Genomic DNA, 24,023 nt, shown 5'->3' on the forward strand with positions numbered 1-24,023 from the left:
GACCCCGTCATCCCCGCTCCGAAGCGGGTGGGTGCAGGTGCGTCGCAGCTCTCATAAGTCTTCTCCCGAAGCCCGCGGAAAACTCCTCAGCCAGGGCCGACGCCTCGGCCGGCCCGTGGCAATGGGGAGGCTCGGGAACCCAGCGAGCTCACCTGGGCGCTCGCCGGCCTCGGGGATCTCGGTAGTTCGGCGCCGCCGCAACCTGCAGCCCCAGCGCCGCGGCGCGTCCCGGCCCCACCGCTTCATTGGCTCGCAGCCCGAACGCCCCGCCCCGCCGTGCCCCCATTAGCTCCGCGGCGCGTGCCTCCCGCCCCGCGCCCACTCCTATTGGCTGCCTCCGCCCGTCCCGCCCTATTGGCTCACGGTCCCAGCGGCGCCCAGGTGTGGGCGGGGCGAGAGGTGGTACCCGGGCGCTACCGCACCCTGCCCCGCAAACCACGCGGAAGCGCGTTCGCAGCCGGGATCCGTGGGCGGTCTGTCCGGGCAGGTGTGAGGCCCAGCTCCCGGACCGACTTCCTCCTCGGCCTCCTGGTGTAGCAGGTTCTCTTCCAGGGAGAGGCGGCGGCCTGGGATCACACAGCTTTGGAATGCGCCCCAGGGCAGAAGGGCCGGAGCCGCTCCTTCCTTCCTGGACTCTCCTCAAGGGGTTGGGCCACTCCGACCGTGCTCCCTTGAGGCCGGTAGCTCCTGGGATTTGGAGTTACGGGAGTGTGAGCCCGCGCGGGAACGAGGTGGAGACCTGAGGGCAAGACAGACTGGTGGGCTTTTTAGCTCTGGTGCGGGAGGAGGCCGCCTGGGACAAAGGCTTGGGTCTCTTTGTTTGAGGCTCCTTTCCGGCCGCAGTGAGGCCCACTGCCCTCCTGAGCTGTGGGCGCCCAGGCCTTCCCCCCACAGTTAAGCAGGCTCGAAGCCGCTCTTCCATATCTCCCTTGCTGTCCCGCTGGGTGAACCCATGCCAGGTGTTGGCCAGGGCAACTCAACCTGGTGGCCACCCACTCTGCCCTAGTCAGACAGTCGCTGCGTGGGGGCTTTACCTTTCCCTTCCTTGCTCAGCAGGGGAGGCCCCACCGGAGGGAAGGTTGAAGGTACTAGTGATAGGTGCCCCACCTCTGGGCCTGACTTGTCCTGCGGGACCATCTGTGTGTGTGTGTGTGTGTGTGTGTGTATGTGTGTCTGTGTGTAGATGCTTGTGAAGCTGAGGCTTCCAGCTTGGGAGTTAGGGAAGTGTCAGCCACTGAGGCTGGAGGGAGGGTGTACCTCTGCAGGCTAGAGTTCTGTCACAGCCCCTCCTCTGGCTTTTCATCCCCCATCCCCAATTCCTTCACCTCCAAGTCAGTGCTCTCGGGATATATCACACCCAAACTGGCCTCCCCCCAGGGCACCAGAGTCCCCACTACTCACTAGTCACCACCAGCTAGAGAGGGGCTGCGGGGGCCCTACGTGGTCCCCCAGGCCTGCCCAGCTTAGCCTCTCACATTCCCCAGGTTGACCAGTCCAGAACTCAATGGAGGCCTTAGACCTGGTTCTCCCTGGAGGTTCCTGGTAACAGCCCCTCCCTTCTGAGTGCCAGTATCCATGGCAACAGTAGAGAATCCTCTCTCCCCAGGCCTGCTAGGAGCCCAGGCCTCAGGTGAGTGCTGGGCACGAGGCTCATGGTTGGGGACACAACTGAGGGTCACAGGCAAAGGACCAGAACCTTTGACTCTTGCTCTAGGCAAGGGAAACAGGAGGAACAGGGAATGTGGAAAACAGGTTGTCTGGGGAGTGACCTGCTCCCTGGCCTGAAACACATATTAGGATACCCACACGACTAGCAGTTCCTCATTCTGTGGGGTAGACACACATAGCCTCCTCAGAGTGTGAACATCTATGAGCCAGCAGTGGTGCTTGGGCATCTTTGACCCCAGGAGAGCCCTATAGGGTGGGCACCAGCCACATTCAGCCCTACTACCTCTCCCAGCTCCTGAGAAACATCAAGAATGGCCCCGGAGTCTGGCCAGCAATCTGAAGAAAAGCAGGAGCCACGAACCCCAGCAGATGGAGAGCCAGTCAGCGGTGATTTGGGGCTTCCAACTGGCACACCTACAGACACAGTGGTTCCCCCAGGCCCCCAGAGCACCAAGACCCACTCCACACGGCTGGCCTCTGTCCACCTGCAGTAAGGAGGAAGGGAGGGATGGCCAGTTTTCTGGGCAGGAACAACGAGAGGGCCAGGCCTGATCAACAGGGGTACTGGCACTACAGGTTAGCCCCCGAAGCACTGGACCCCCGCACCTTGCGGCTGCTGTGGGGGCAGCGAGAACTAGAGATCCAAGCGCTTCGGTGGGCCATCCGAAATGGGCCACATGCCCGGCAATGTCACATCCTGCAGGAGGTGTCAGGACTTCCATCTGAGAGGTCAGCAGCAAAGCCACCAGCCCAACCCAACCTCTGTCCTGTCCTAACTCCTGGTTTCTGTCCTCCACCGATTCCAACCACTACTTCGACTCTTACCTGGACCTTTGCCTCTGGCCCTAGTCCTTACCTAGCTGATGCTCCACCCAAACCCTGAATGTTACTGTCCTATAAACTTAACAACCCTAATCTTGAGCCATTGACCCCTGTCCAGATGGGTCAGGACTTACCTACCCTGCTCTGGCTGGCTGCACTGTGTGCCCTCGGTATGATGGCAGTGGGACCCCTAATTTGCTGCTCACCTGACCTCACCCCAGCTGACCCAGAGGTGGGGCTACTGAAGTTGCCCCTCCTCCAGGAGCTTCCACAGTCCAGACAAGTTTCTACAGGAACAGGTGGAGAAGCTGACCCAGGAGCTGAAAGCACAGAAGGAACAGGCCCAGCTGGTGAGGGGGTGGGGTCAGGAAGTAGGCAGGGCATGGTCTGGGGGGGCGGGGCTGCAAGAGGCCCCTAACCTGGTGGCTCCTGAGCAGGAGAAGGAGCACTTAGAGGAGCAGCTGATGCAGACTGTCAGCATGCTGCAGCAACTAGAAGCCCAGCTGCAGGCCTTCCAGAAGTCCTGCCTCCTGCAGTTGGCCTGCTCCTCCTGGGTGGGTCGTGTACTCCGGTCCCAAACTGGCAGTGTGGAGGTGAGCCAGTGCCCAAGGCCCACAAGCCGTCCCTGGAACTTCCTAGGGTGGCCAGTATGGCTCTTTCAGGCAGGTGCCTCTGCTGGTGCTTCTGGCTTGCCCTGAAAGCCTGCCCCTTTCAGGCTACTTCTGCAGGGAAGAATCTTGTGGCTTGCAGTTTTTTCCACCAAACCTGCCCTGGTGAGGTCAAAGAGGGAGGAATACTGTCTGGAAGGGGTGATTTCCCCCAGCTCCTCATTTCATTTGGGGGATGGGTGCTGGGAATTGAATCCAGATCTTGGTGCATTCTAGGCAAGTGCTTTACCACTTAGCTAATCCTCAGTCTCTGTGGTCCCTTCCTGCAGGTGGTTACTGCAGAGACTTTAAGGGATTCCAGTGACTTCTCTGAGAATGAGGCTCCCACTGCTGGAGAGGTGAGCAAGACCCCCCCCCCCCCCACACACACACCATGTGAAGACTCCACATGCCTGACCAGGATTCTGGAGCCCAGCAGGAGGGGAGAGCCTCAAGCTTTTACTTTCTGACCAGGGTTTCCGGTTGGAGGATATGGACTGGAACAGCATCGCCCTCCGGTACCCCAATCTCTTCAGTGATTCCAGCACAAAGCAGAAGTAACTGCACTGGGCCCAACTCCCCAGGGGCCAGGGGAAATGGGGGGTTGTCTTGGCAGAAATGGACCAAGTACCTGTTCTGTCCTTTGGTGTCCCCAGACAAATCATGTCATCCCTCCAAGCCTCAGCTCTGATCTTAGAGTTAACTAGGGATGAAGGGAAGGGGCTCCTGGGTCATCACTGCCTGTCATGAGCTGGATCTGGGTCCTGGGCACCCAGAGCACAAGCTGAATTGCCTGCTGCTTTGGGAGGCCGGAAAAGGGTAGAGCCGCTGCCTGGAAGCCAGAGCATCCACTGACCAGAGCCTGGCCTCAGGCAGCCCCAGCAGTCCCCGTCACTGGAAAAAGGGGGCTGGGATTCCTCTGAGCACATGGAGAAACATCCCAAGACCCTGGAGTGGAGCTCCCTGCCCTGCATGGCCACCAGCAGCTCCGGAGGTGCTGGCTCTGACTTCAGCAGCTGCCAGCCGGTCGTGCGTTCTGGAGTGCAGAAGGCATCAGGGTACCCGGCCCAGACAGAAGAGTTGGCGTCTTCAGAGCGGATCCCCACAATGGCTTGGAGCTTTGGCGGACATTCGGAAGGTGGAGTGGGGTGCATCTCCTTCTCATCCTCCTATATCCCTCTCCCATCTTCCTCCAGATCCCTAAACCAGGTCCTTTAGTCCCTAGGGTCCAGCCACCTCCCCTGCCAGGGATCTGACCTCTGGCGCTGCTCCCTTCCCTCTGGGACCCCACCTGCTGTAGGCCTGCTCTGGCCTCACATTCCCCATTGGACCAGCCGTGTGAGGGCTTCCCTCCCCAAAAGGGCTCCTTTCCCTAGACCTCCTGAAAACCCACTCACAACCGCTCAGCAAGACTCCCGAGGATCCCTGCACAGCCCCTGACCACCGGCGTGTCAGTCACCAGCTGAGGTGAGGGGGACGCCCGGACAGGACTTCTGGGCAGCTGTCCAGGTGGGCGGAGCCTGTTCATCAGGCCCTGCCCTGCACCCCCTCCCCGCCCCAGCCCCACTGGCTGCTGCCTGAAGATCGTGGCAGTCAGCCGACGAGAGAAGTTCGTCCGCATCCTTAATGAGTCGCTGGAACAGACAGTCGCCCTGGACGGCTTCCTGCTGCAGCAGCTTGAGCGCGGCTTCCCGGTGTGCCTGTACCGCTTCCCGCCGGGCACTCTGCTGGCGCCGCAGCACCACATCACGGTGGGCCCTTCTGTCCGCGAGCCCACATGACCCTGTTATTGCCTGCGGCGCCCCTCAACCAGTGCCCTCTGCCGTTCCCAGGTGTGGGGCCAGGGGACCAGCAGCACCAAGAAGCAGGCGCCCTTGTCCTTGGGCCAGGACGCTGGCCTGTGCCACCCCAGCCTGGGCTGCTTGACGCTCCTCCTGAATCCCGAGGGCCAGGTTAGTGCCGGCCCAGGCCCAGGAGGGGCTCGGGTGGGCCCTGGCGGGTGAGGGTAACAGAGCTGCCCCTGCTGGCCCCGTAGGTCCTGGGTGAGCACCAGACTCCACACCGTGTGACTTCAGGCTCAAGGATCTTCACTGACAACACTGACTGGTCCATTGACCGCTTCCCACTCTCGAAGGCCCGGCCTTGCACCGACACAAGCGGACCCCGGAGCCGGCCCCGACCCCCAGGGAAAAGCCGGGTGCGGGAGACCGGCGCCCGGCGGCGGCGGAGGCCTGGGTGGGCACCGCGAGTCCCTCCATCCTGTCCCAGCAAAACCCATCGCGACCCCCTTCAGGAGACCCCCCACCCCACCTTCTGCCTTCTAGGCCTGGCCTCCGCCAGAACCACTTCCTGGGCTAGCACTCTCCATTATCAACACCTACCTCGCCAGCCCCCACCCAGGAGTTACCAGGGCCCCTGCACGCCCCTGCAAGCCCCTGTACCTCCCCAGGTTTGGAATCCCTTTAATGAGCCTCTTCCTGCCAGGCTGTGGCCTCACACCCCCTTGCCTCCCAGGATGCGGGATATCTTGCCACTCCTAAGCACCTGTCGGCCTTTCCACCTGCCGGAGGACAACCAGTCTAAGACTCTGGAGCTCCTGCCTCCCATCATCCCTGGTGAGCAAGCCCAGAGGGAGGGGTGAGTGGGCAGCAAGTGGGCTGGGCTGACCCCATAGCCATTGTCCCAAACAGAGGCTGGGCTGTGTACCCAGGACTGCCCCACCAGGAAGGAGTTCAAGGTCCGGGTGAGTGCGTGCCCTGCTGTCCCTGGCAGACACTGGTTCCCACCGGCATGCCAGCTATCCCTCCCCACCCACACCTACACCCACAGCTTTCAGGCCCTGATGCTCCCCAGGTGTGCCGGAAAAATGTGGACCGAAGCTGCCCCATGGTGACCCTCTCAGTGCAGAGCACAGCTGAGAGTAGATATGGCTTCCGTTTCCTCAGCTGTCCCCCCATCACTGTGGACACATGCCAACGGGTGTAAGGCGGCAGGGCCAGGCAGCAGTGCCAGCTGCATAATTTATTGAACCAATGTTGCCTACAAAGTAAACTGCATTTCTGTAAACCTGAAAGTTGAAAATGATTCTCCTGTTTTTTGGGCGGGACCTGCACATCCCAGCTTCTCAAGGGAAACCCCACAAATCCACCAGGGATGGGAGGCCTGGCTTTGCCCATGGCAGCCGAGGGCAAGCAGGTAGGACCCTGGGCTGCATCAGTGCAGAGAGTGGTTCGCAGCCCCGAGGCTCCTGGAGAGCCCAGCTCCAGGTCCTGCCGCCTAGCCCGGCCTGCCCCTTTGACCATTTCTCCTGGGAAGGCTAGGCCCCACGGAAGGGTGGGCAGCTGAGCAGTGATGGGGAGCTTGGGCTCTCCCTACCTGGACCTAACGTCTGTTCTGGCCTCTGATACCTGCTGACTGGTCCCAACTTCAGGTTCCTCTGCACCAAAAGGGGCCTCTTCAGGGCCAAACCCACTCTCCATCCCCACAACTGCCTAGATGCTCCAGGGTCTATGAAGACAGAGAACTCCTGGGGCTCCCATGACCTCACTGGCACCCCTTGGCCCCAGTCCAGGTGAACCTGGCAGTTGGTGGGGGCTTACACTAAGGGAGGGAGTGGGTGGGGGTGATAGGGTTCAGGTGGAACAGGTAGCAGAGGCCTGGATGTCTGGCTGCAGGGTCTCCTGTTGGCTTTGGGTCTGGGTACCCCTGGGCTCAAGCACTGAGGCCTGAGGTTACCTCCAGGGCTCCCACACAGGCTGTCCAGTGCTCTGAGCCTTCGCCCTCTGAAAGACAGGACTGCAGACCCCCTGGGGGAGCTGCTTCCAGAGTCAGGTGGCATTGGGCACTTGGGAGCAGAAGGGATCAGGTGAAAGCCCACGGTTCTGGAATGCTCTAGAAAGCAAGAAACAAGGCAGCCCGTCAGCGAGGCCCTGTCAGACAAGTAGGCTAACCTGTCTGTGGTCCTGCAGTCCAGGTAGGTAGGTGGGGCCTGCTGGGGGAGGCCTGCCTCCCATGCCACCCCTTCTGCCGTATTTCCTGTGCTCCTCAGGGAAGCTCTGTCCCCCAGCCATCTTGCTTAGACCAGCCCTCTAAGGCAGGCAAAGAGGCCACAAAGCCTGGACTCTGGCTTTGGGTCATCTGGGTCTAATTCCTGAGGCTCGGCTCACAGGCTAATGACCTCAGGCCAGTTCCTAATCTTCTGTGGTAGCGTGAGGCAGGAGTCAAGGGTCACCCAGTGCCCACCTGGACCTGGCACTGTCCCATATTGCCCCTACTTCATACTCCAGCTACCCTTCCTTCTGGCCACCCTGCTTGCCTTCCTTAAAGCCCTGCAGTCCTTGTCCACTGGGTGGTCAGCTGTGGTTCCCTCCTGGCTATCTCAGGCACCCTGCCTGGGTATCAACCCCTGCCCATGGAGGGCAGCCTGTCCCCTACCCTGAGAGTTGCTCTGCTGACCTTTAAGTCTCTGCTCCTGTTGCCCCTGCCTGTCCCTCCTTAGGTCTGCCTGCTGATCTGGGTTTAGGGCCTTTCTGCTTTGGTCTTGGGCACTCTGAATCCAGGGTCCCTCTGCCAGAGCACTGCCTGGCTTGACTCGGCATGTCCTCAGCCCAGCACGGGTCCTGTCTGGAGTGAGGTGGGGGTCCTTCCCTGCCTTGGTCTCCCAGGGGGCCTGGGGGCCTCTCTCCCACTCCTGGCCTTTTGTTCACGCCCATAAGAACTGGGCATGTCCAGTGGTACATCTGCTTGTAGATGGCCCTGGCTCATCTGTGTCCCCACCTGGTATGCCTCGTTCTTTGGTGCAGACTCCTTTGGACTTGGTCCACACCCCTTATGGAAGGACTTTCTCTCATCCAGCCCAGGCAGCCTTGAGGTCCAGTGGCCTCCCAGAGCCCAGCTGAGGAATGGGCCATACCTACACAGGCTGATCTTGAGGTTTGGGGCTCCTGTCCCCAGGTGGGCAGCACCTGACAAGTGGATCACCCACCTGTGGGGAAAGTACCTGAGGCCAGGCTCATGGGACTAGGGACAGTCTTGGGTCCAATCTGGTCCTCTTGCTCTTCAGGGGCCCTCCATGGGTCCTGGGGGGCTGCAGCCCCTTCCTGCTGGGACTCCATCTGCCTGTGGGGCTGGGGACTGAGGGAGGGAGAGAGGGAAGCTACAGCCCCTCTTGGGCCCAATTCCAGAGGGTGTGGGAGTGAGATGGTCCAGCAGCCTCAGGGTTCTGTGACCAACTCAGATCATCTGGGGTTCAGCCCAAGCCCCAGCCCCAGCCCCAGCCCCAGCCCCACAACAGAAAGGGTGCCCAGTTGAGAGGACTGGGCAGGGGAGGAGCACCTACCACAGGCCAAGCTCCCTCCAGGCCTGAAGCCCCGCCATGGTTAGGAGGTCACAGGTGTCTGCAGGGCCAGGCCCTGGGGTGGAGGGGCTGGTGGCCAGACTTGACTTGTATGGAGGTAGCTGTTCCCAGGGTGCCCAGTCCTGAGGAAGAAAAGAGCTGGTTTGGGAACCCTGGCCTGGGACTGGCAGTAGCCAGGGGTATTACACACCAGGAGCCCTGGACCCTGGTGCCTAGTGCAGGAGGGGCTCTGTGTCATGGTCCATTGTGTGGGGGAGGGACTCTGGATGCTGGTACATGGTGGGACGGTCCCCACCCACTTTGAAGGGTGGAAGGTGTACCTGGTTCTGACGCCTGCGTTCCCACAGGCCTTTGGTGGGGTTCCCGCAGAGGACTTGGCCAGCACCTGGAGGAGGGGGCATGTGATGGGTCTGCTTTGGGGTCAGGGGGATGTGGGGTCAGGCCAAGGTGGGTCAGTTACCATGAGTGAGGTTGCTGGTGTGGTCTTCTGGGGCCATGTCCTTGGGAAGCAGGCGTTCAGGCAGGACGCCCCCAGGGACCAGCAGGGACAGGGCCCAGGGCTGGGTCTCAGGTAGGGAGAATGCTGGATCAAGTCTCCGGATAATGGCTCCATGGGAAACATCTGCCCAAGGTCAGAAACAGCGGTCACTAGGGCCATGCCAGCTGGCCAGCCCCAGCCCACAGAACACAGCTCTCACCCTTAAGAATCTGTGAGCCCGAAGGCTGGCCTCTGATGGTCCCTTCCTTCAAACTCAGACCCTCCTCCCTCTCTGATAAATAGAGAGGCCCACTGGTATTGACCAAAGGGACAGCATCCTGGCCTGGAGGCCCATGTGCATGTTCTGGGGGCCAGGGGTTAAGGCTGGGGGAGGGCACAAGGTGCAGCTATCCACCTCTGAGAGGCCTGGGGTCTAGGGGAGGCCTCTCCTGGAGTGGGGTACTGCGGCACAGGGCAAGGATTCCAGGGGGTATCTGCTCTACCTTGTCGGGGGAGGAAACTGTCCAGCACTCGGCCTTCCTTGATGGCCTCCTTCACTATGAGCCAGTCCTGGCTCAGCTCCTGGGTGGCAGGCAGGTCAGTGTGCATGGTGGACACCTCATCTAGCACTTGTAGCTGGGGGATGAGCTTCCTCACCTCCACCCTGTAGTTGTAATCCTGGGGTACCTACAGTATAGAGGGAGGGGACCTCAGGCGTGGGTCCATAGGCCCTTTAGGCCACTTGTGTCCTAGAGCCCCAGATCCCTGTGGGGCAGGACAGAGGGGTCAGGGTGACCCTGCTGGACCCTAGGGACAACAGCAACTGAGTTCTCGCCTATCCAGGATGTGACTTCACTCTCCAGACCCATGCCAGAGTCCAGCAATGCCTTCTGGCCCACCAAGCTGCCCTGGGCTCAGGTTTCTGATTCAGTTGAGCAGCCACTGTGCACTGGCTGGATTCTGGTCCCAGCAAGTAGCACCACCAAGTGGCAGTTGTTGGGATGGGCAGTGTGGGGTCAGGGCCTGAGGGTCCAGTGCTCCCCAGGCCTGTGGTGTGTATGTGGCAGTCTCACGCAGAGCACACATAGGCCCATTATGTGAGTGCACGCCCTCCTGGTGTGGTCTGGGTGGCTCCTTGTGACCTGTGTACGTACCCCCCAGGCTGTGGGCATGGGTTAGGTGGCACGGCACATGCACGTGTGATCCTCGTGGGGTCTGGTGGAATGGCTCAGGAGGTAGCCTGGCCGCACTCAGGCCTCCAGTGATAGAAAAGGTGGAGCTCATGGTAAAGAAGCCCTGGCATGCAGTGGACACAGAGGCCCTTGGCCCGTGGGCCCCTCCCAGCACGCACACCTTGTTGGAGTGTCCAGGGGCTGGCTGCAGGCACACCGGGTTGCCCTCCAGGGTGAGTGTGGTGAGCTGCGGGCACAGCCGCAGGCTGCACACCTGCCCCAGGTCCTCCACGCTGTTGCCTTCCAGGTCCAGCACCTCCAGCTGCTCCAGCAGGCACAGTGGGCTCAGGTCCGAGATGTCATTGTAGGAGACGTAGAGTTCCTGGGTTGGTGTGGGGACTTCAGCTGGGTCTGACTCGGGCCCAACCCTACCCCAGATGCTGCAGACCCACCTTTAGCACAGGGAAGGAGCCAATGCCATCCAGGTCTGTCAGGCCACAGCGAGCTAGCCATAGCACCTGCAGGTGGCTCAAAGAGGTGCCGAGGTCTCTGCAGAAGGCAAGGCAGGACAGTCAGTCTGTCCTGGACTGGAGGGCCCTGTCTTTGGCCAGAGAAGGCCTTTGCCCAGCCCAACCCTCAGTTTGGCTCCCCCTAAGCACAGGAACAGTTGTGACTGAGGAAGGGGCTCCAGAGTCCCCCTCCCTGTCTGCCCCTTCTGGTCTCTGGCATGGTCAGAATGTCCCCCATCTGCTCTGACCACTGGAGGGTCTGGGCCTGGCCCAAGGGAGTTGCCTCCACCCTGGACAGCTTGACCCAGCCCTACCTGTGCCTGCTGCAATCCCTTCCTGTCCAGCCTCTGCTGCAGCCCCAGGGCCTCCCTGCGTCCCTGCAGCACATCACAGGGGCCCACATGCCACCTGGAGCCACACTTGCCGCTCTGCCCAGGGGGACGCTCTTCCTCCAGGGTCTGCAGTGCTGGTCTGTTCCCTTCCTCTCCATGCAAAGGCCTCCTCAGTGTGGAGCTCTCTGTGAACAAGCGAGACTCTTCCGCACCTAGGCAGCTGCGTGCCTCTTCCTCCAGCTCCTGGCTCCCTGTCGTGAGGTCTCGCCCACCCTGCGTCCTGTCAGGGTTTTTTACTTTTCCTGCAGTGTTATATTTCCTGATATCCACACTTGCTCTGTTCTCTTTCCAGTTGTAAATTCATCCTTGGTCCTGTCTTTTGCTTTAAATGGCTTTTCCATCACCTCTTCCCTTGCTGGCATTTGTGCCAGCTGCCTCCTTTAGGAGGCTCAGACTCCACAGCTCTAACTCCTGGCAGGTTCCCTCCGAGGCTGCAGCCTGCCCTGCATGGGCCTAGTGGGAGGGGTCTCCTCTCACCCTCTTTGGCTTCAGGGGTTTCCATGGGGAAATCTGAGGAAAGACTCACTTTTGTCCTTACACGCAACTTGACCTCTGTTTTTCTTATCTGCCCAAATTCCTGCCTTTACCTGGAAGTCCAGTAATTTCATTTAGGATGCTTCCCAGAGCCAGTGCTGGACATGTCCCTCCTCTCCAACTACAGATGAAAGACTGCTTTTACTTCTGACAAGTGTCCTGAATTCCTGACATGATTTTTTCTGTTTTCTTGTTTCAGTTCATCTGTGCAGAAATTCACCTGTGCATGAATCTTCTCTATCTCCCTCTCTCGATCCTTCTGAACTCCATTCATCGACAGTGAACTGCATTCCCCACCTGTACATCTTCCAGGTTACACTGCCTTTCCTGAGGCGTGGCTGGTTGTCGGGATCCCTGGGAGCTCTATTGCTTGGGTCCACCCCTTCAGAGCCTGCAGTGACCTGTGTGGTCCAGAGCATTCTGGCAGGTGGCTGTGGGTGACCTTGTTTTTTTCTGGTGGTCACATGACTTCTGTTGTCATAAAGGAATGAGCATCAGGGAACAACTTGGATCAAATAATAGGAAAATTATGAGATACTTCGAACTAATGACGAGAAGTAAAACATAGGCCATTTGTGGGTCCTGCCCAAGGTAGCAAGTGAAGAGAAATCCAGGTCTTTGAATGGATTTATCAAAAATCCAGGAGGGTGAGAGCGCTCAGGGCACTAGAGACAGAAGGACCCAGGAAGGAAGGTGTGATGCAGTGAGGCTGGACCAGCCCCAGCCCCAGCCCCAGGAGCCCCAGCAGCCCCAGGAGCCCCAGGAGCCCCAGAGACACAGGACAATGGGCAGCCCAAAGCAGGTTCTCCCGACAGACCTCCACAAATGACCAACAATAAGAAAAAATAAATCCAGACAGTTTAAAAAGAAGCACGATGGCAGCCCCAGCCGGAATGTGAGACAGCAGAGGCCACGTGAAAAGGCACGCCCAGCAGCTCTGAGCACTAGGAAAGCAGCAGTGACAGAGAACAGGGTTAGACCAATGGTCATTTAGGAATCTCTAGCTCTGAACCAATTTTAAAAGTATATTAAAAGCATCCTGGAATAGATAATTTCCATATTTTAAGATAATTTTTCATTCAAGAAGTTTCAAAAAATAGAGGAATTGGCTGGGTGTGATGGTGCACACCTATAATCCCAGGGACTCAGAAGGCTGAGGCAGAAGGATCACAAGTTTGAGATCAGCCTCAACAACTTAGCGAGACCCTGCCTCAAACTAAAGGGGGACTGGGAATGTAGCTTAGTGGTGGAGCACTTGCTTAGTATGCATGAGGCCCTGGGTGTAATCCAGTAATAAAATATAGTAGAGCAACTTTAACAAGAACAAAAAACGGAAGAGACACTTCATGAGTCAATTCTTGATTCCAGAACCAGAAAAGTACAGTAGTAGGAAATAAAAGAACCGGTACTTATGGAAATAGATGTGAAACTTCTCAGTCAATGTCCTTTTAACATCACAGTTAATTTAGAACAACTCAGCACAGTCCAGTAGAGTCCATGTGGGCGCTAGGATAAATCACCACCACTACATCTACTGAGAGAACTCCAGGTACCAGTGGCCTGGGGGGCATTTTCACCTGGGGTCACGTGCCCCCTGCCACACTTATCAGATACGGAAAATGAAAAAAACCCAAAATAGTGAGGCCTGGGAGAAGGAAGTGAAAAAGAAAGGCATACATTGATAACTTTTGTCTCTTCTAAGAGCCGTCCTTCCCAGACGCTGGCCGCAGGCAGGGAGAAGTGTTCCTTCAAACCCAGAGTGACAGTCTCTAGAAACACTCATCTCTTCCAAGATAACTCCTCTCCAGGTGCTGGCCGCCGACCCCCAAACCCCAAACCCAAATTCCCAGTGCCCAGACTGACCCGCTGAATAAATCACCCGTGACCTGTATGAGCCCAGTCCCCGCTTTGTTCAGAGGCTCATTCTCCACCAGGAGTGTGGGTCCATTAGAACCATGACTCCATTCCTGAATAAAGGTTTTTGGCTGATCTGTGAAGGTTGCCCAGTCTTCTGGTGCTAACAACCCTGAGCCAGCCAGGACCTACTGTGCCACTGTCAACCCGGTTCTGATGGCCTGGCTGGGGATGAGCAGCCAGAGCCTGGGACTGGAATGGAGAGCCAGAGCTACCGAATTTGCTGCTGCTACGACAGTCACACAGGAGCCCCAGATGAATTGGTCAGATGTGGGAACGAGGACCGGAGCTCAGCAAAACTGTCAAATACAACACAATCAAGACAGACAAAGGGCTTCTATTGATTTTTTGGGGGGGAGGGGCAGGGAATTACAGGCGTGTGCACCATGCTTGGCTGTTTCTTTTGATTTTTGCAAGTGATTCTGAGTCAATATAGCATTTCTCTATATTTGCGATAAACAAAAACACAACAGAAACAAGACTCTATTCAAGATGCCATTCGTACTGTGCTGTGAAGATGCATTCAGTCCTGGCTTTCTGGAGATGCTGCTTTAGAGGAACTGGGCCCCCAACTCTGTCCCAGGGTGGGGGTTCTGGTTGTTGCAGTCACAGGCCTTCCCTTGCCAGTGGTTGGAGTGGACACTGTGTGTGCTGTGGCTCTTGGCACAGGGCGTGAGGAAGAATGCTGGGGTTTGTTCTGCCCACTCTTCCCAGGAGACAGGGGCACATTCTCTGCTCTGAGTGAACGTCCCACAAAGTCCTGTGCTGGCATAGACCAATGGAACAGAATAGAAGACAGACAAATCCATACTACTGCAGCCATCTGATTTTCTACAAAGGTACCCAAAGCATACATTGGAGAAGAGACAGCCTTTTCAATAAAGGGTGCTGGGAAGACTGATTATCCCCCTGCACAAAAATCAACCCAAAGTGGATCAAAAGACCTCCAAATTAGACCAGAAACTATGCAACTCCTAGAAGAAAACATAGGGTCAACACTCTAGCCTTTAAGCCCAGACAACAACGTTCTCAACAGGACCCCTAAAACTCAGGAGTTAATTAATGGGATGGCACCAAATTAAATAGCTTCTGCACAGCAAAGGAAACAATTAGGAATGTGAAGAGAGAGCCCGTAGAATGGGATAAAATCTTTGCCAGCTACTCTTCTGACAGATATTGATATCTAGAATATTAAAAAGAACTCAAAAATTTGGCACCACGTAACCCAATTAATAAATTGACAAATGAGCTAAACAGACACTTCTCAAAAGTAGTAGTTCAAATGGGCAACAAATCATGGAAAATGTTCAACATCATTAACAATTAGGGAAATGCAACTCACAACGACACTGAGCTGTGTCCCACACCCGTCAGGAGGGCAGCCATCAGGGTGTGAACAACACGTGCTGGAGGATGCAGGGAAAGGAACCCTTTACACTGTTGGTGGGACTGTGAATTAGCACGACCCCCGTGGAAATCAGTAGGGAGGCTCCTCAAAAGACCAGGCAGGGAACCTCCATGTGACCCAGCTGTCCCACTCCTCGGTATTGACCCTGAGGAGTTAGAGTCATCTCACTACAGTCACACACACACACCATGTTTATAGCAGCACCATTCACAGCCGCCAGACGACGGAGCCAGCCTAGGTGTCCCTCGATGGACGGGTGGATAAAGAAAAGAGGTATATATATACACAATGGAGTTTTAGTCATAAAAGAAATTATGCCATTTGTATGGAAATGGATGGAACTTGAAAGTATTGTGTTCAGTGAAATGAGCCAAACTCAGAAGGTCAAGGCCCGAGTGTTTCTCTCATATGTGGAAGCTAGAGAGGAAAAATGAAAAGGAAGAGGGGGGCAGATCTCATGAAAACCAAAGGAAGGTTAGTACAGCAGAGGAAGGGCCCAGGGGAGAGAGGTCTAGAGGGAGGGAGGACATGCTGGGGAGGGACGTTGGCTAAATCGTATTGATAGATTGTGTACATGTACCAATATGTAACAGCAAATGCACCCCTCCTTACAACTATAATGCACTGATCAAAAATATGGAAAAAACAAAGCCCTTGGGGCTGGGGATGTGGCTCAAGCAGTAGCAAGCTTGCCTGGCATGCGAGGGGCTCTGGGTTCGATCCTCAGCACCACATAAAAATAAAATAAAGATGTTGTGTCCACCAAAAATTAAAGAATAAATATTAAAAAATTATCTCTCTCTTAAAAAAATAAAAAAACAAAGCCCTGTGCTGAAGTCCTGACCCCAGCACCTTAGAGGGTGACCTCACTTGGAAATAGGGTGGTTGCAGAGGTATCAGAGAAGGTGAGGTCACTAGGGAAGGCCCCTCTCCAGCATGACTGGTGTCCTTGTGAAAAGGGGAAGTCTGCTCACAGACACACGCAGGGCGCACATCACGTGACGACGTGACGATGGAGCCAGAGGCGGGGTTACGCTCCCACTGCACAAGGAAGAAGGGTCCCAGCAGAGCCGAGAAGCAGAGACAGCCCTCGCAGCCTGGGCGGAGCCAGTGCCCCACACCTGCAGCTCTGCGCCCAGAGCTCAGCGTCCGGCCTCCAGCCCACTGTGTCGTTCTCTGGCTTGAGGTCCTTTCTCACAGCAACACTGGTCCACCAGGGTTAAGAAGCCTCTTCCCCATGAGGGGACAAGCACAGTGACAGGCCACACCTCCTGTGGAGGGGAGCCAAACCTCTGGCTGGACTGAACTGTGACTTGTGGCACCCCCTCACTGCAGAGCCCAGACGCCTTGCCTCCCCAAGCAGGCTGCTGTGCCCAGGTAGAGAGCACCCTGACCCACAGGCTTCCCAGCAGAGGCTTCAAATGCTTTCCAAAATACAGGAGAAGCACGTGAGTGGAGAAGCGTCCGTGTGTTGGATGTATAACCCCCACATTAGCATTTAGATCTTCTTAAATTTCAATAAAAATTCTAGAGAGATTAGTGTGTGCATGTGTGTGTGTGTGTGTGTGTGTGTGTGTGTATGTAAGCTCAAGGGCCTGATTGTAAAATTCAAGTGCAAGAATAAGTATTCAGGACTAGAAGGGCAGTGAGGATGAGGTTTGGCACGTATCCAGAGGACAGTGTGGCGTTGGGAGTGGAGTGGCAGCTGGAGTGGAACTCATGCAGGTGTTTGCATACACACACGGCCTGACCAGCGCCAGACAGGACTCTAGTTAGGGAACGACAGGTGGCCTGGCAGACAGACCCACCACACGGTGAAAGCAAGCTGGTTCCTACCTCCTGCCACCGTCAGTGGTGACTCTGCAGTTCACTGGGTTAAAGGCCTGAAAGGCAGAGTGAGACCACACAGCAGACAGAAGAAAAAGCAGAATTTCTGCAGCCTGGGGTGTGCACGACCAGAGCTCTGGCCAGAATTGACAGATTGGGACAAATCAAAATGAAGGGCTGAGGGAAAAGTCTTACAAAGTCTAAAGTGCACCCAGAATACACAAAGAACTCCCATAAATCAATAAGGAAGGACAGAATTCACCCAAAAAAGCGAGCCCAGGGTGAGTGAAGGGAGGCCTGACTTCTCCAGAGAGGAGAGATGCGAGAGCCATGGGGGTGCAAGGAACTTGCCCAGGTCACCTGTGGAGCTCCTGAGCATGGTCTTGGCTTCTCACCTGGGAGCGCACAGTGGCAGCTGTGTGCCTGAGCCCTGCCAACACTCTGTTCTCTCTGCTGAGCCAGAGGCTGGGTAACGGCAGCCCATGGGTCGAGGACACTTGTCTTCATGCCTGTGATGTTCCTGGGGCTGAATTCTCTCAACTTCTGAGGAACTGACAACTACTACACTACAATCATCTCCCACTGCTAGGCGCAGTGTCCACGCCTGTCATCGCAGCAACTCAGAAGACTGAGGAGGCAGGAGGATTCAGGATTGAGGCCAAGCCTGGGCAACTTAGTGAGTCCATGTCCCAAAATAGAAAATGAAAAGTGCTGGGGTATGGCTCAATGGTAGCCTAGCCTGCATGGGCCCTGGGTTTTGTCCCTAGCTCTGGAAAAACAAAACAAACAAAAAAAAAAACCAGCCTGTTTTCCAGCCCTTATAATACTGACATGGGGTGTTTACAATAGCTGCAGTTGGCTGAGCTACAATAGCTAAGTTATACGCTTATATTTCATTTCCACCACGCCCAGGAGGGTGGTCCTATTTAATCAGTTTTGTTTGAGAAATTCCTGTTCATTTTCAACCTGTAGAAGTTGGTAAGCACCATTTGGCCAAGTTTCAAGATCTGATAAAGGGTCACTATGTTTTTTTCTTCCCCTTCCCTCTTTTCTTTCTCTTTTTCAGGACTGACAATTGAATTCAGGGCTGCTCTACCACTGAGCTGCACTGCAGACCTTTTATTTTGGGACAGGGTCTTCCTGAGTGGCCCAGGAGGGCCCTGAACTTGTGACCCTCCTGCTCTGACTCCCGAGTGGCTGGGATGATAAGCATGGCCACTGTGCCTGGACCTGGTCACTATACTTTTCAGTACAGTTATCAAAGAACAGAATGCACTGTCATAGAATTGAAGATCTGGAACCCCTTGGATTGTCCCGTTTGTTCCTGTGGTATCCACAGATTCCTTAGTTTTAAGTCACTGGCGCTGTCTTTCCTAGTGTCCATCTTCATGGGTTTTCCGTTTCCGAGGTGTGCTGGGGGAGGGTTGCCTGTGTCTCTCCTGTTCAGTGGTGCTGGTGCTGGCTCTATGGGCCATGGCTAGGGCAACAGCTTCTGATTCTTTCCCTGTTTCAGATATTTGCATGTTTTGTTAAATTCTACTTGATGTCTATTTGCTAAAGAGCAGTATAAATAAATAAAATTTAAAAAAAATTTAAAAAGCAACAGTGAGGTTGCATAATAAATACCTTTATCATCTCAACTGGAAATAACTGGATATGGCATGTGGAGCCAGTTCAGAGACGTGGAGAACTTTCCAGAATTCTGGCTGAAACTCCCCTTGTGTGGCTCAGGCACACAAGACAGGCAGCATTTTCACAAAAACTCCTTTGCTCAAACCCCAAGACAATGCCAGACATTTCTTTGGTCTGTTCTTTCCAGTTCAATGAGATAAAAAACTGAAAGCTTGTCTCTTTTTGAATGCCACCCTCTGAGCCAGCTGTTCCAGAGCTCTGGTGTGTGCCGGGCCACCTCAGGAGTGGTCTGGCCCTCAGGGAGGGTGGCTGCGGGCTGTGCCCACCTGCTGTCCCGCCAGGTTCACCAGCTGCCTGCCCTGCTCCAGCCCTCACAGTGCAGCTGACACCCAGGGCTGTAGCGAGGGGTCAGGGTCCCAGGCCCCCTCAAGCCTGGGTTGCTTTGAGGTGTCTGCCAGAAGCCCCTCACAGGTCAAGGTCTCTTTTCAGGGGTTGGTGAGCACCTTGGGGCTAGTCAGCCCCAGGACCCAGGATCCTCGCCCTGACCCAGGCCTGGAGGCTCTGGGTGTGCTCCACATTCCCACGGAGCAGGTGCCTCCCACAAAGGGGGGTGAGAACAGTCAGGTAGGCCAGCCTGGACCCACTGGGCTGAGGTATTAGGGCCAAGGGCCAGAGGCCACAGGACCCCAGGGGGACAGCACCTGGGGGACTGGGCTGGCCAGGGTTCAGACTCATCTTCTCAACAGGGACCCCTCAGTAAAGACCCTGCCCCTAGGGAGACACCCCCACCTTGGAGGGAGCCCACACCCAGAAGAATGTCCCATCACCCTTCCTTGTGCCACCGGGAGTTAGCAGCAGGAGCCTGTCTCCCTGGGCAGCCAGCAGCTTGAGGCTGAGCTCTGGGCCACTGGTCCTTGTCCCAGCCCAGCCCTACAGACCACTGCCCAGCCCTTAGATCACCACCCCACCCCACTGCCTTGGCAGGACCCTGGTTCAGGCCCTTCACTCACCTAAGGGAGCTCAGGCGGCTGCCGTTCAACTTCAGCTGGTCCAGGTTGGGCAGGTGGACTCCTGTGTGTCACAGGAGGAGCGCTGGGCCTGGCCCTCACCCTGCCCACCCTCACTCACGCCTCCTCCCCAGACACCAGCACCCCTCAGCCCCGTTGCTCCCCAATGTGGTAGGACCAGCCTCTGGGCAGAGCGTCTCACCACACTGTGGGGGTGGTACTGTTGACCAGCTGTCTCCCTGCATCATGGATGGGCAGGCAGGGTGTCTCCTCTAGCTGTCAGTGGGCCCTATTCTGTGGGGCCTGCTTCAGGTGATCCGAGCACTCTGTTCCCCAACCACTGAGGGGCCACAATCCCACACAGCCTAGCCGGAATAAAGCAGATGCCTCACTAAGTTGCTGAGAGCCTAAGTTGCTGAGGCTGGCTTTGAACTTGCGACCCTCCTGCCTCAGCTCTCTGAGCTGCTGAGATTACAGGCATGCTCCACCTCACCCAGCATAAATCTAGAATTATTTCAAAATAAGTTTTGGGAGCACCTGCCACCAAGGTGTGGTATCTGGGGGCACGTTTCAACCTTCACTCCTTGGCCATGCTGGCATGGGAACAGAGTCCTTCCGAGGGCAGTGTGGAAACATGAACCACAGCCTAAACCTCTGCCCCTGCCTGGCTCAGATCTGGGTCCTGGGACGGATCTTGAGGAAATGTGCAAGCCGCCCAAGGTGTCTGCCAACATCACCTTCACAGCCAGAAAGACGTTTCACAGAGCGGCTGGCCTCGACCACAGTGGGGCAGGGCAGGCCCTGGACAGGCAGTGCTTACCGAAGTTTCCCAGGCTGCTCTCACGGGTGTCCACACACATTTCCAGCACCCGCACCAGCTGGAGGTTGTCCACCTGGGCCAGGACCCGCTGCAGATACCAACAGGGGCGTCACTTCCTTCCAGTTTCCTTCACACCTTTGGCAGTGGGGCTCTGTGAGGCCCACAGGAGCAGGTGACATGTACTGCCCTGAATCACCACATTAACCTGGGCCAACAATGGCCCGGCTGGCAGAGTGCAAGTAGATGTGACCTGAGTAGTGGCTGTGACTGGGGTTGGTTGGAGGCTACTGCCAGAGAAGGGCCTGCTCTCGGGGTGAGGCTGTGAAGGAGACCTTGCGAACAGACCCAAAGCACAGGCACCAGGAGCTAGCTCTGCCAAGCACGCTGGCTACAACCTGTGGGCAAGCTGGCATGCTCTGAGCCACTCCTGGGCCCCTGCTGGTCACTCTGTGCTGGCTCTCCTCGACAAGGTATCTCCTGTGTGTGCAATATAAGTGTTGCCTGCAAGATCCTGGGCCCCCACCTGCTGTGGGGTTAGTGGGACCCTCAGGGACGAGGTAGACATGTAGGTCATTTTGAAGGACGGCCTGGGTGACGGGTGAGGCTTACACCTGAGGGAGTCCTCTCCCCCAAGGGAGGCAATGATTCATAGGAGGTCCTGTACAGGGGGGACACAGTGTTTCCCAAGAGGACTCTGCAGATCTTCTAGAACTCAGGCTTAGGGTGCAACAGTGAGTCCTCACACAAGATTTTGGGAGAAGACTCCATCTGCTGCCCCGGCACAGTCAGTGCACTCGCATGGCCCCCACCTCATCCTAAAGGTCTGATGGGTTGGGAAGGGGCATGAGAGCCCTGGCCCTGGGAAAGCAGGCCACAGACCATCTCCAGACTTCCCAAGGGAGGCACTCCAGTGGGGGCACTCATGTCCAGCCAGCTGCCTGCAGGCACAGCCCCCTTCTATGCCTGATTCTCTGCACCTTGCTCTTCTGTGAGCCCACTCTGATGGCCGGCCTGTCTTGCCACCAGAGCACCCACTGGTGGAGTGAGGAGCCTCCTCTGGTTCCAGGACAGTGGTCTCAACAAGCACTTACAGAATCCTGGCCTGTCAGGACCTAGGAACATCTGCCATCTAGGGCTGGTGGTGCTTTGGGGGCTGGTAGGTCCCAAGATTAGAAAGGTAGAGGGCCCCTAGCTATGACGGCTGGGCTGACAGCAGGCTGGGTATCAGCAGAAAAGGGGCTCAGGATGTCACCTTATGCAGGCCCCTGTGGCCAGAGCTCCTGGCCTCTGACACTTACCAGTCGAGCAGGGGACAGGTGCTCCAACAGTTGCTCCCTGCAGCTGTCCCCATGGCTGCCCAGGGACCTGCTCTGTGGGCAGGGGTTGTGCAGGCCCTGCCAACTCAGCTCACGTACATGGACACTGGCTGTGTGTGGCCGAGGCCCCTGGGATCCATCCCAGGCTGGGTCCATCCACATCCAACCTGCTGGGAGAGGCAGAGGGCAGGGCCTCCAACCTTCTGTTCCTGCTCCTCCCTGAGGCCTAGTGAGACGCCTGCATAACCGTGACGGGGTCTTTTACTCAACCAGGGTCCCAGCCTGGCCTGGCCTAAGGGGCTTGGCTTAGCTTTACCCCACCTGGTAGCCTCACAGTCCCTCCCTTAGCTTTGACTTAGGCCTCTTGCCCAGGCCAGTGCTCTCAGGGTCCATGAAATGAGTGTTGGCCCCACGAGGGCCTGTGAGCCTAGAGGTACTGGACCTGCTGGCCAGCAGCAAGCTGTTGCTCACAGGCTCCTCAGGCTGCCCCAGGCCCTGGGCTGTGGGTCCTTCTTCATCTGATGGTCTCTGAGCCTGGCCCAGGACCAGGGTCTCAGGTATCCCCCCTTGCCCTTGCGCTGGCTGACCGCCACCGACAGGCAGTTGCTTTCTGCTGTGGGCCAAACACCTGGGCAGGGGAGTGGCATGTGTCCCTAGGTAACACCTGTGAAACAGTTAGGTTGGCTCTTGTCCAAGCCACTGTGCCCATCTGGACTGGGCCAAAGACAGAGCACCCAGAAATAAGCAGGGTCAAAGGTGATATGGGCCATCAATTGGGCCTGGCCCTTAGGCCCCTTGCCAGGCTCACCAGGTGTTCTCCTTAAACATACAGAAGATAGACTATGCCTGGCCCCAGACTCTGGACTCAGATCTCTGGGGTGAAGCCAGAACCCCACCCAGAATGTTCAGTGTCCTTCTCTCTGGCCACCTTTTTGTCCTGCCATCCAGGCTTGACTGACCCCTCACTCCTGCACTCCCTGCCTGCCCCTCCTAAATTTATTTCTCTGATGACCCTTCCATGGCCCTCCTAATTTAATGTTTGTTCAGGTGAGTGCATGCCTCGCCCATAAGATGTGGACCCCACGTAGGCTGGACACTCTCCTGCTGTGTCCACAGGGCACAGAAGAGGGCACTAAAATTTCTGTGGAAGGAATCAGTAAACAAGGCTTAAAACATTCTGACCACAATTTTTATCTATTAACTTTCTATGGACTTTCAAGATTCATGCTCTCCTTTGTGTCTGCAAGTACACCCCAAACCAGGGGAGTAGTGGTCAGCTGGGCTTTGATAGCAGTAATGGAAGGCAGTGTTAGCCTCTGGGACAAGACATCTGGGCTCTGTGGGCATCAGTGGCCTAGTCTGTAGTGACTCATATACCCACAAAACAGTGTTATGGACTTTGCAGCCATAACATGTGCTTATGCACTTTTTGGAAATTAAAAAATTAAAGAATCTCCCCTGTTACCTATCTCTAGCCTGAGCAAGCCCCAGCCTGCAGGAGGAGCCCCACTTCGCCCCCTAAGGTGTTGTGGCCTGCACCCTGGGCCGGCCAGCTGTAGGCGCAGCCTCTATGCCTGAGAGCAGCTAGCCCAGGGTCCTGCCCAAAGCTAGGCCTGGAGGGCTGAGTACCAGCGCCTTGGAATCCCAGGCCTGGTGGTTGAGGTTGTGGCACCAAAACCCCTATTATACTCCCAGCCCAGTCACTGTCCCCAGAATCAATGCACTGATCTGAACCTGCCATACTGGTCCTGCCTGTGCCCAGCCTGCCCTGTCGCTCTGAAACTCCATGCCCTGCAAGTTAGAAACCTGGGGCTTCTCAGTCTTCACATCCCAGCCAAGTGCCAGATCCTGACTCATCAGCTCTGAGGCCCCTTCATCCCTCCATCTTGGGGGGGCCGGTCTAATGGCAGAGTAGAGTAGGTCCCACCAGAGCAGAGTAGGTCCCTGCCCCTGCAAAATTTCTGTCTAGGGGCAGGGATTGTGGCCCTTCTTGTCCCTGACCAGGGGTCCTCTGTCCTAGCAGGGCCAGGGGTGGTGGGCGAAGTGGCCAGGAGGCCATATTTGATATCTGGGGCCGTGGCTGGATCCCCCACTGGCGCAGTAACTTGGTCATCTTCCGCCACCTGGCCCTGGTTCCCCCTGGCATGAGGAACATGGCAAGGATGCAACCAGCTCTCACCTTAAGGGTGGGCAGGGTGCCCGGCCCTGGGGGCGCGGCCCTGGGCCCCTCTGCCGCAGCGCTCTCTTGACTCCAGGGTGTTCTTTCCGCCGCGGGGTTGCGGGCCCGGGAGCCATGGCAACGGGGCGGGGCCTCGTCTTAATACCCAAATATTCACGAGCCGGTTCGGCGGCTGAGCCCCGCCCCCTAGCAACCGTTGCCGGGTACGCGACCCGGACCCCGCGTTGCCTACGCGGGCTTGCGCCGAGATTCACGCTCTCTTGCAGGGTGGGATACCTTGGGGCCGCCAGGCGCTGATCCCGGAAGTGCGGCTGAGCCGCGGCGGCGGGAGAGGGTCAGCGA

General features: G+C 56.8%; 3 protein-coding genes and 1 long non-coding RNA gene across 32 annotated transcripts in view; 2 read left to right on the forward strand and 2 right to left on the reverse strand.

The window, feature by feature from the left end:
• Window positions 1-282, reverse strand: part of Rassf7 (Ras association domain family member 7) — a 4,246-nt gene extending 3,964 nt beyond the window's left edge. The window contains exon 1 of one of the 5 annotated variants that reach the window (XM_015503397.2): window positions 153-282. In XM_015503397.2, the coding sequence (XP_015358883.1) occupies window positions 153-246 (94 nt within the window). In that variant the 5' untranslated portion in view covers window positions 247-282. The remainder of the gene's footprint in view (window positions 1-152) is intronic. The other 4 variants (XM_015503398.2, XM_015503394.2, XM_015503395.2 and 1 more) reach the window with 4 other exon arrangements.
• Lmntd2 (lamin tail domain containing 2) lies at window positions 1-6,210 on the forward strand. Of its 12 annotated transcripts, none has more exons than XR_007349368.1 (16): window positions 416-731; window positions 1,485-1,630; window positions 1,961-2,158; window positions 2,245-2,397; window positions 2,753-2,840; window positions 2,928-3,083; window positions 3,428-3,496; window positions 3,612-3,694; window positions 4,010-4,275; window positions 4,499-4,604; window positions 4,699-4,888; window positions 4,970-5,089; window positions 5,173-5,334; window positions 5,652-5,752; window positions 5,828-5,880; window positions 5,991-6,080. XR_007349368.1 is itself a non-coding variant. In XM_048807948.1 (16 exons), exons 3-16 carry the CDS (start codon window positions 1,980-1,982, stop codon window positions 6,120-6,122), a joined length of 1,950 nt encoding a protein of 649 aa, XP_048663905.1. In that variant the 5' UTR covers window positions 416-731; window positions 1,485-1,630; window positions 1,961-1,979; the 3' UTR covers window positions 6,123-6,210. The 12 variants fall into 12 exon arrangements, 10 of the variants coding, with proteins under 10 accessions (XP_048663902.1, XP_048663901.1, XP_048663905.1 ...); XR_007349369.1 differs by having other exon boundaries at window positions 5,967-6,048; XM_048807948.1 differs by having other exon boundaries at window positions 5,173-5,372; window positions 5,622-5,752; window positions 5,967-6,210.
• Window positions 6,144-23,995, reverse strand: Lrrc56 (leucine rich repeat containing 56). Of its 14 annotated transcripts, none has more exons than XM_048807954.1 (12): window positions 23,958-23,995; window positions 21,485-21,672; window positions 20,187-20,274; window positions 19,370-19,430; window positions 10,596-10,692; window positions 10,325-10,525; window positions 9,475-9,658; window positions 8,954-9,115; window positions 8,814-8,878; window positions 8,476-8,615; window positions 8,122-8,270; window positions 6,144-7,028 (listed from the first exon to the last, which is right to left on the reverse strand). In XM_048807954.1, the coding sequence occupies exons 2-12, from the start codon at window positions 21,662-21,664 to the stop codon at window positions 6,733-6,735; spliced, it is 1,623 nt and encodes a 540-aa protein (XP_048663911.1). In that variant the 5' UTR covers window positions 21,665-21,672; window positions 23,958-23,995; the 3' UTR covers window positions 6,144-6,732. The 14 variants fall into 14 exon arrangements, with proteins under 14 accessions (XP_048663911.1, XP_048663910.1, XP_048663909.1 ...); XM_048807953.1 differs by lacking the exon at window positions 23,958-23,995 and adding an exon at window positions 23,682-23,951 and having other exon boundaries at window positions 21,485-21,669; XM_048807952.1 differs by lacking the exon at window positions 23,958-23,995 and adding an exon at window positions 23,682-23,951.
• LOC125618120 lies at window positions 17,019-18,330 on the forward strand. The gene is made up of 2 exons (XR_007349370.1): window positions 17,019-17,403; window positions 17,794-18,330. It is a non-coding gene; the product is annotated as an uncharacterized LOC125618120 (long non-coding RNA).
• Window positions 23,996-24,023: the final 28 nt, after the last annotated feature.

Source organism: Marmota marmota, unplaced genomic scaffold, assembly GCF_001458135.2.
Source record: "Marmota marmota marmota unplaced genomic scaffold, marMar, whole genome shotgun sequence".
Classification (NCBI taxonomy): domain Eukaryota; kingdom Metazoa; phylum Chordata; class Mammalia; order Rodentia; family Sciuridae; genus Marmota; species Marmota marmota.

Excerpts from the sequence above, each read along its gene's own strand:
- Lrrc56 (XM_048807954.1), bottom strand. The coding sequence starts at position 21,664 with ATGTGGATGGACCCAGCCTGGGATGGATCCCAGGGGCCTCGGCCACAC. Across the intron at positions 9,116-9,474 it reads CAGTTTCCTCCCCCGACAAG|ATGTTTCCCATGGAGCCATT; the intron begins GTAGAGCAGATA and ends GACCTTGGGCAG. Across the intron at positions 8,271-8,475 it reads TGGAGGGAGCTTGGCCTGTG|TCCCCAGCCCCACAGGCAGA; the intron begins GTAGGTGCTCCT and ends TCCCTCCCTCAG.
- Lmntd2 (XM_048807945.1), top strand. The coding sequence starts at position 1,980 with ATGGCCCCGGAGTCTGGCCAGCAATCTGAAGAAAAGCAGGAGCCACGA. Across the intron at positions 4,605-4,698 it reads CGTGTCAGTCACCAGCTGAG|CCCCACTGGCTGCTGCCTGA; the intron begins GTGAGGGGGACG and ends TCCCCGCCCCAG. Across the intron at positions 5,090-5,172 it reads TCCTGAATCCCGAGGGCCAG|GTCCTGGGTGAGCACCAGAC; the intron begins GTTAGTGCCGGC and ends CTGGCCCCGTAG.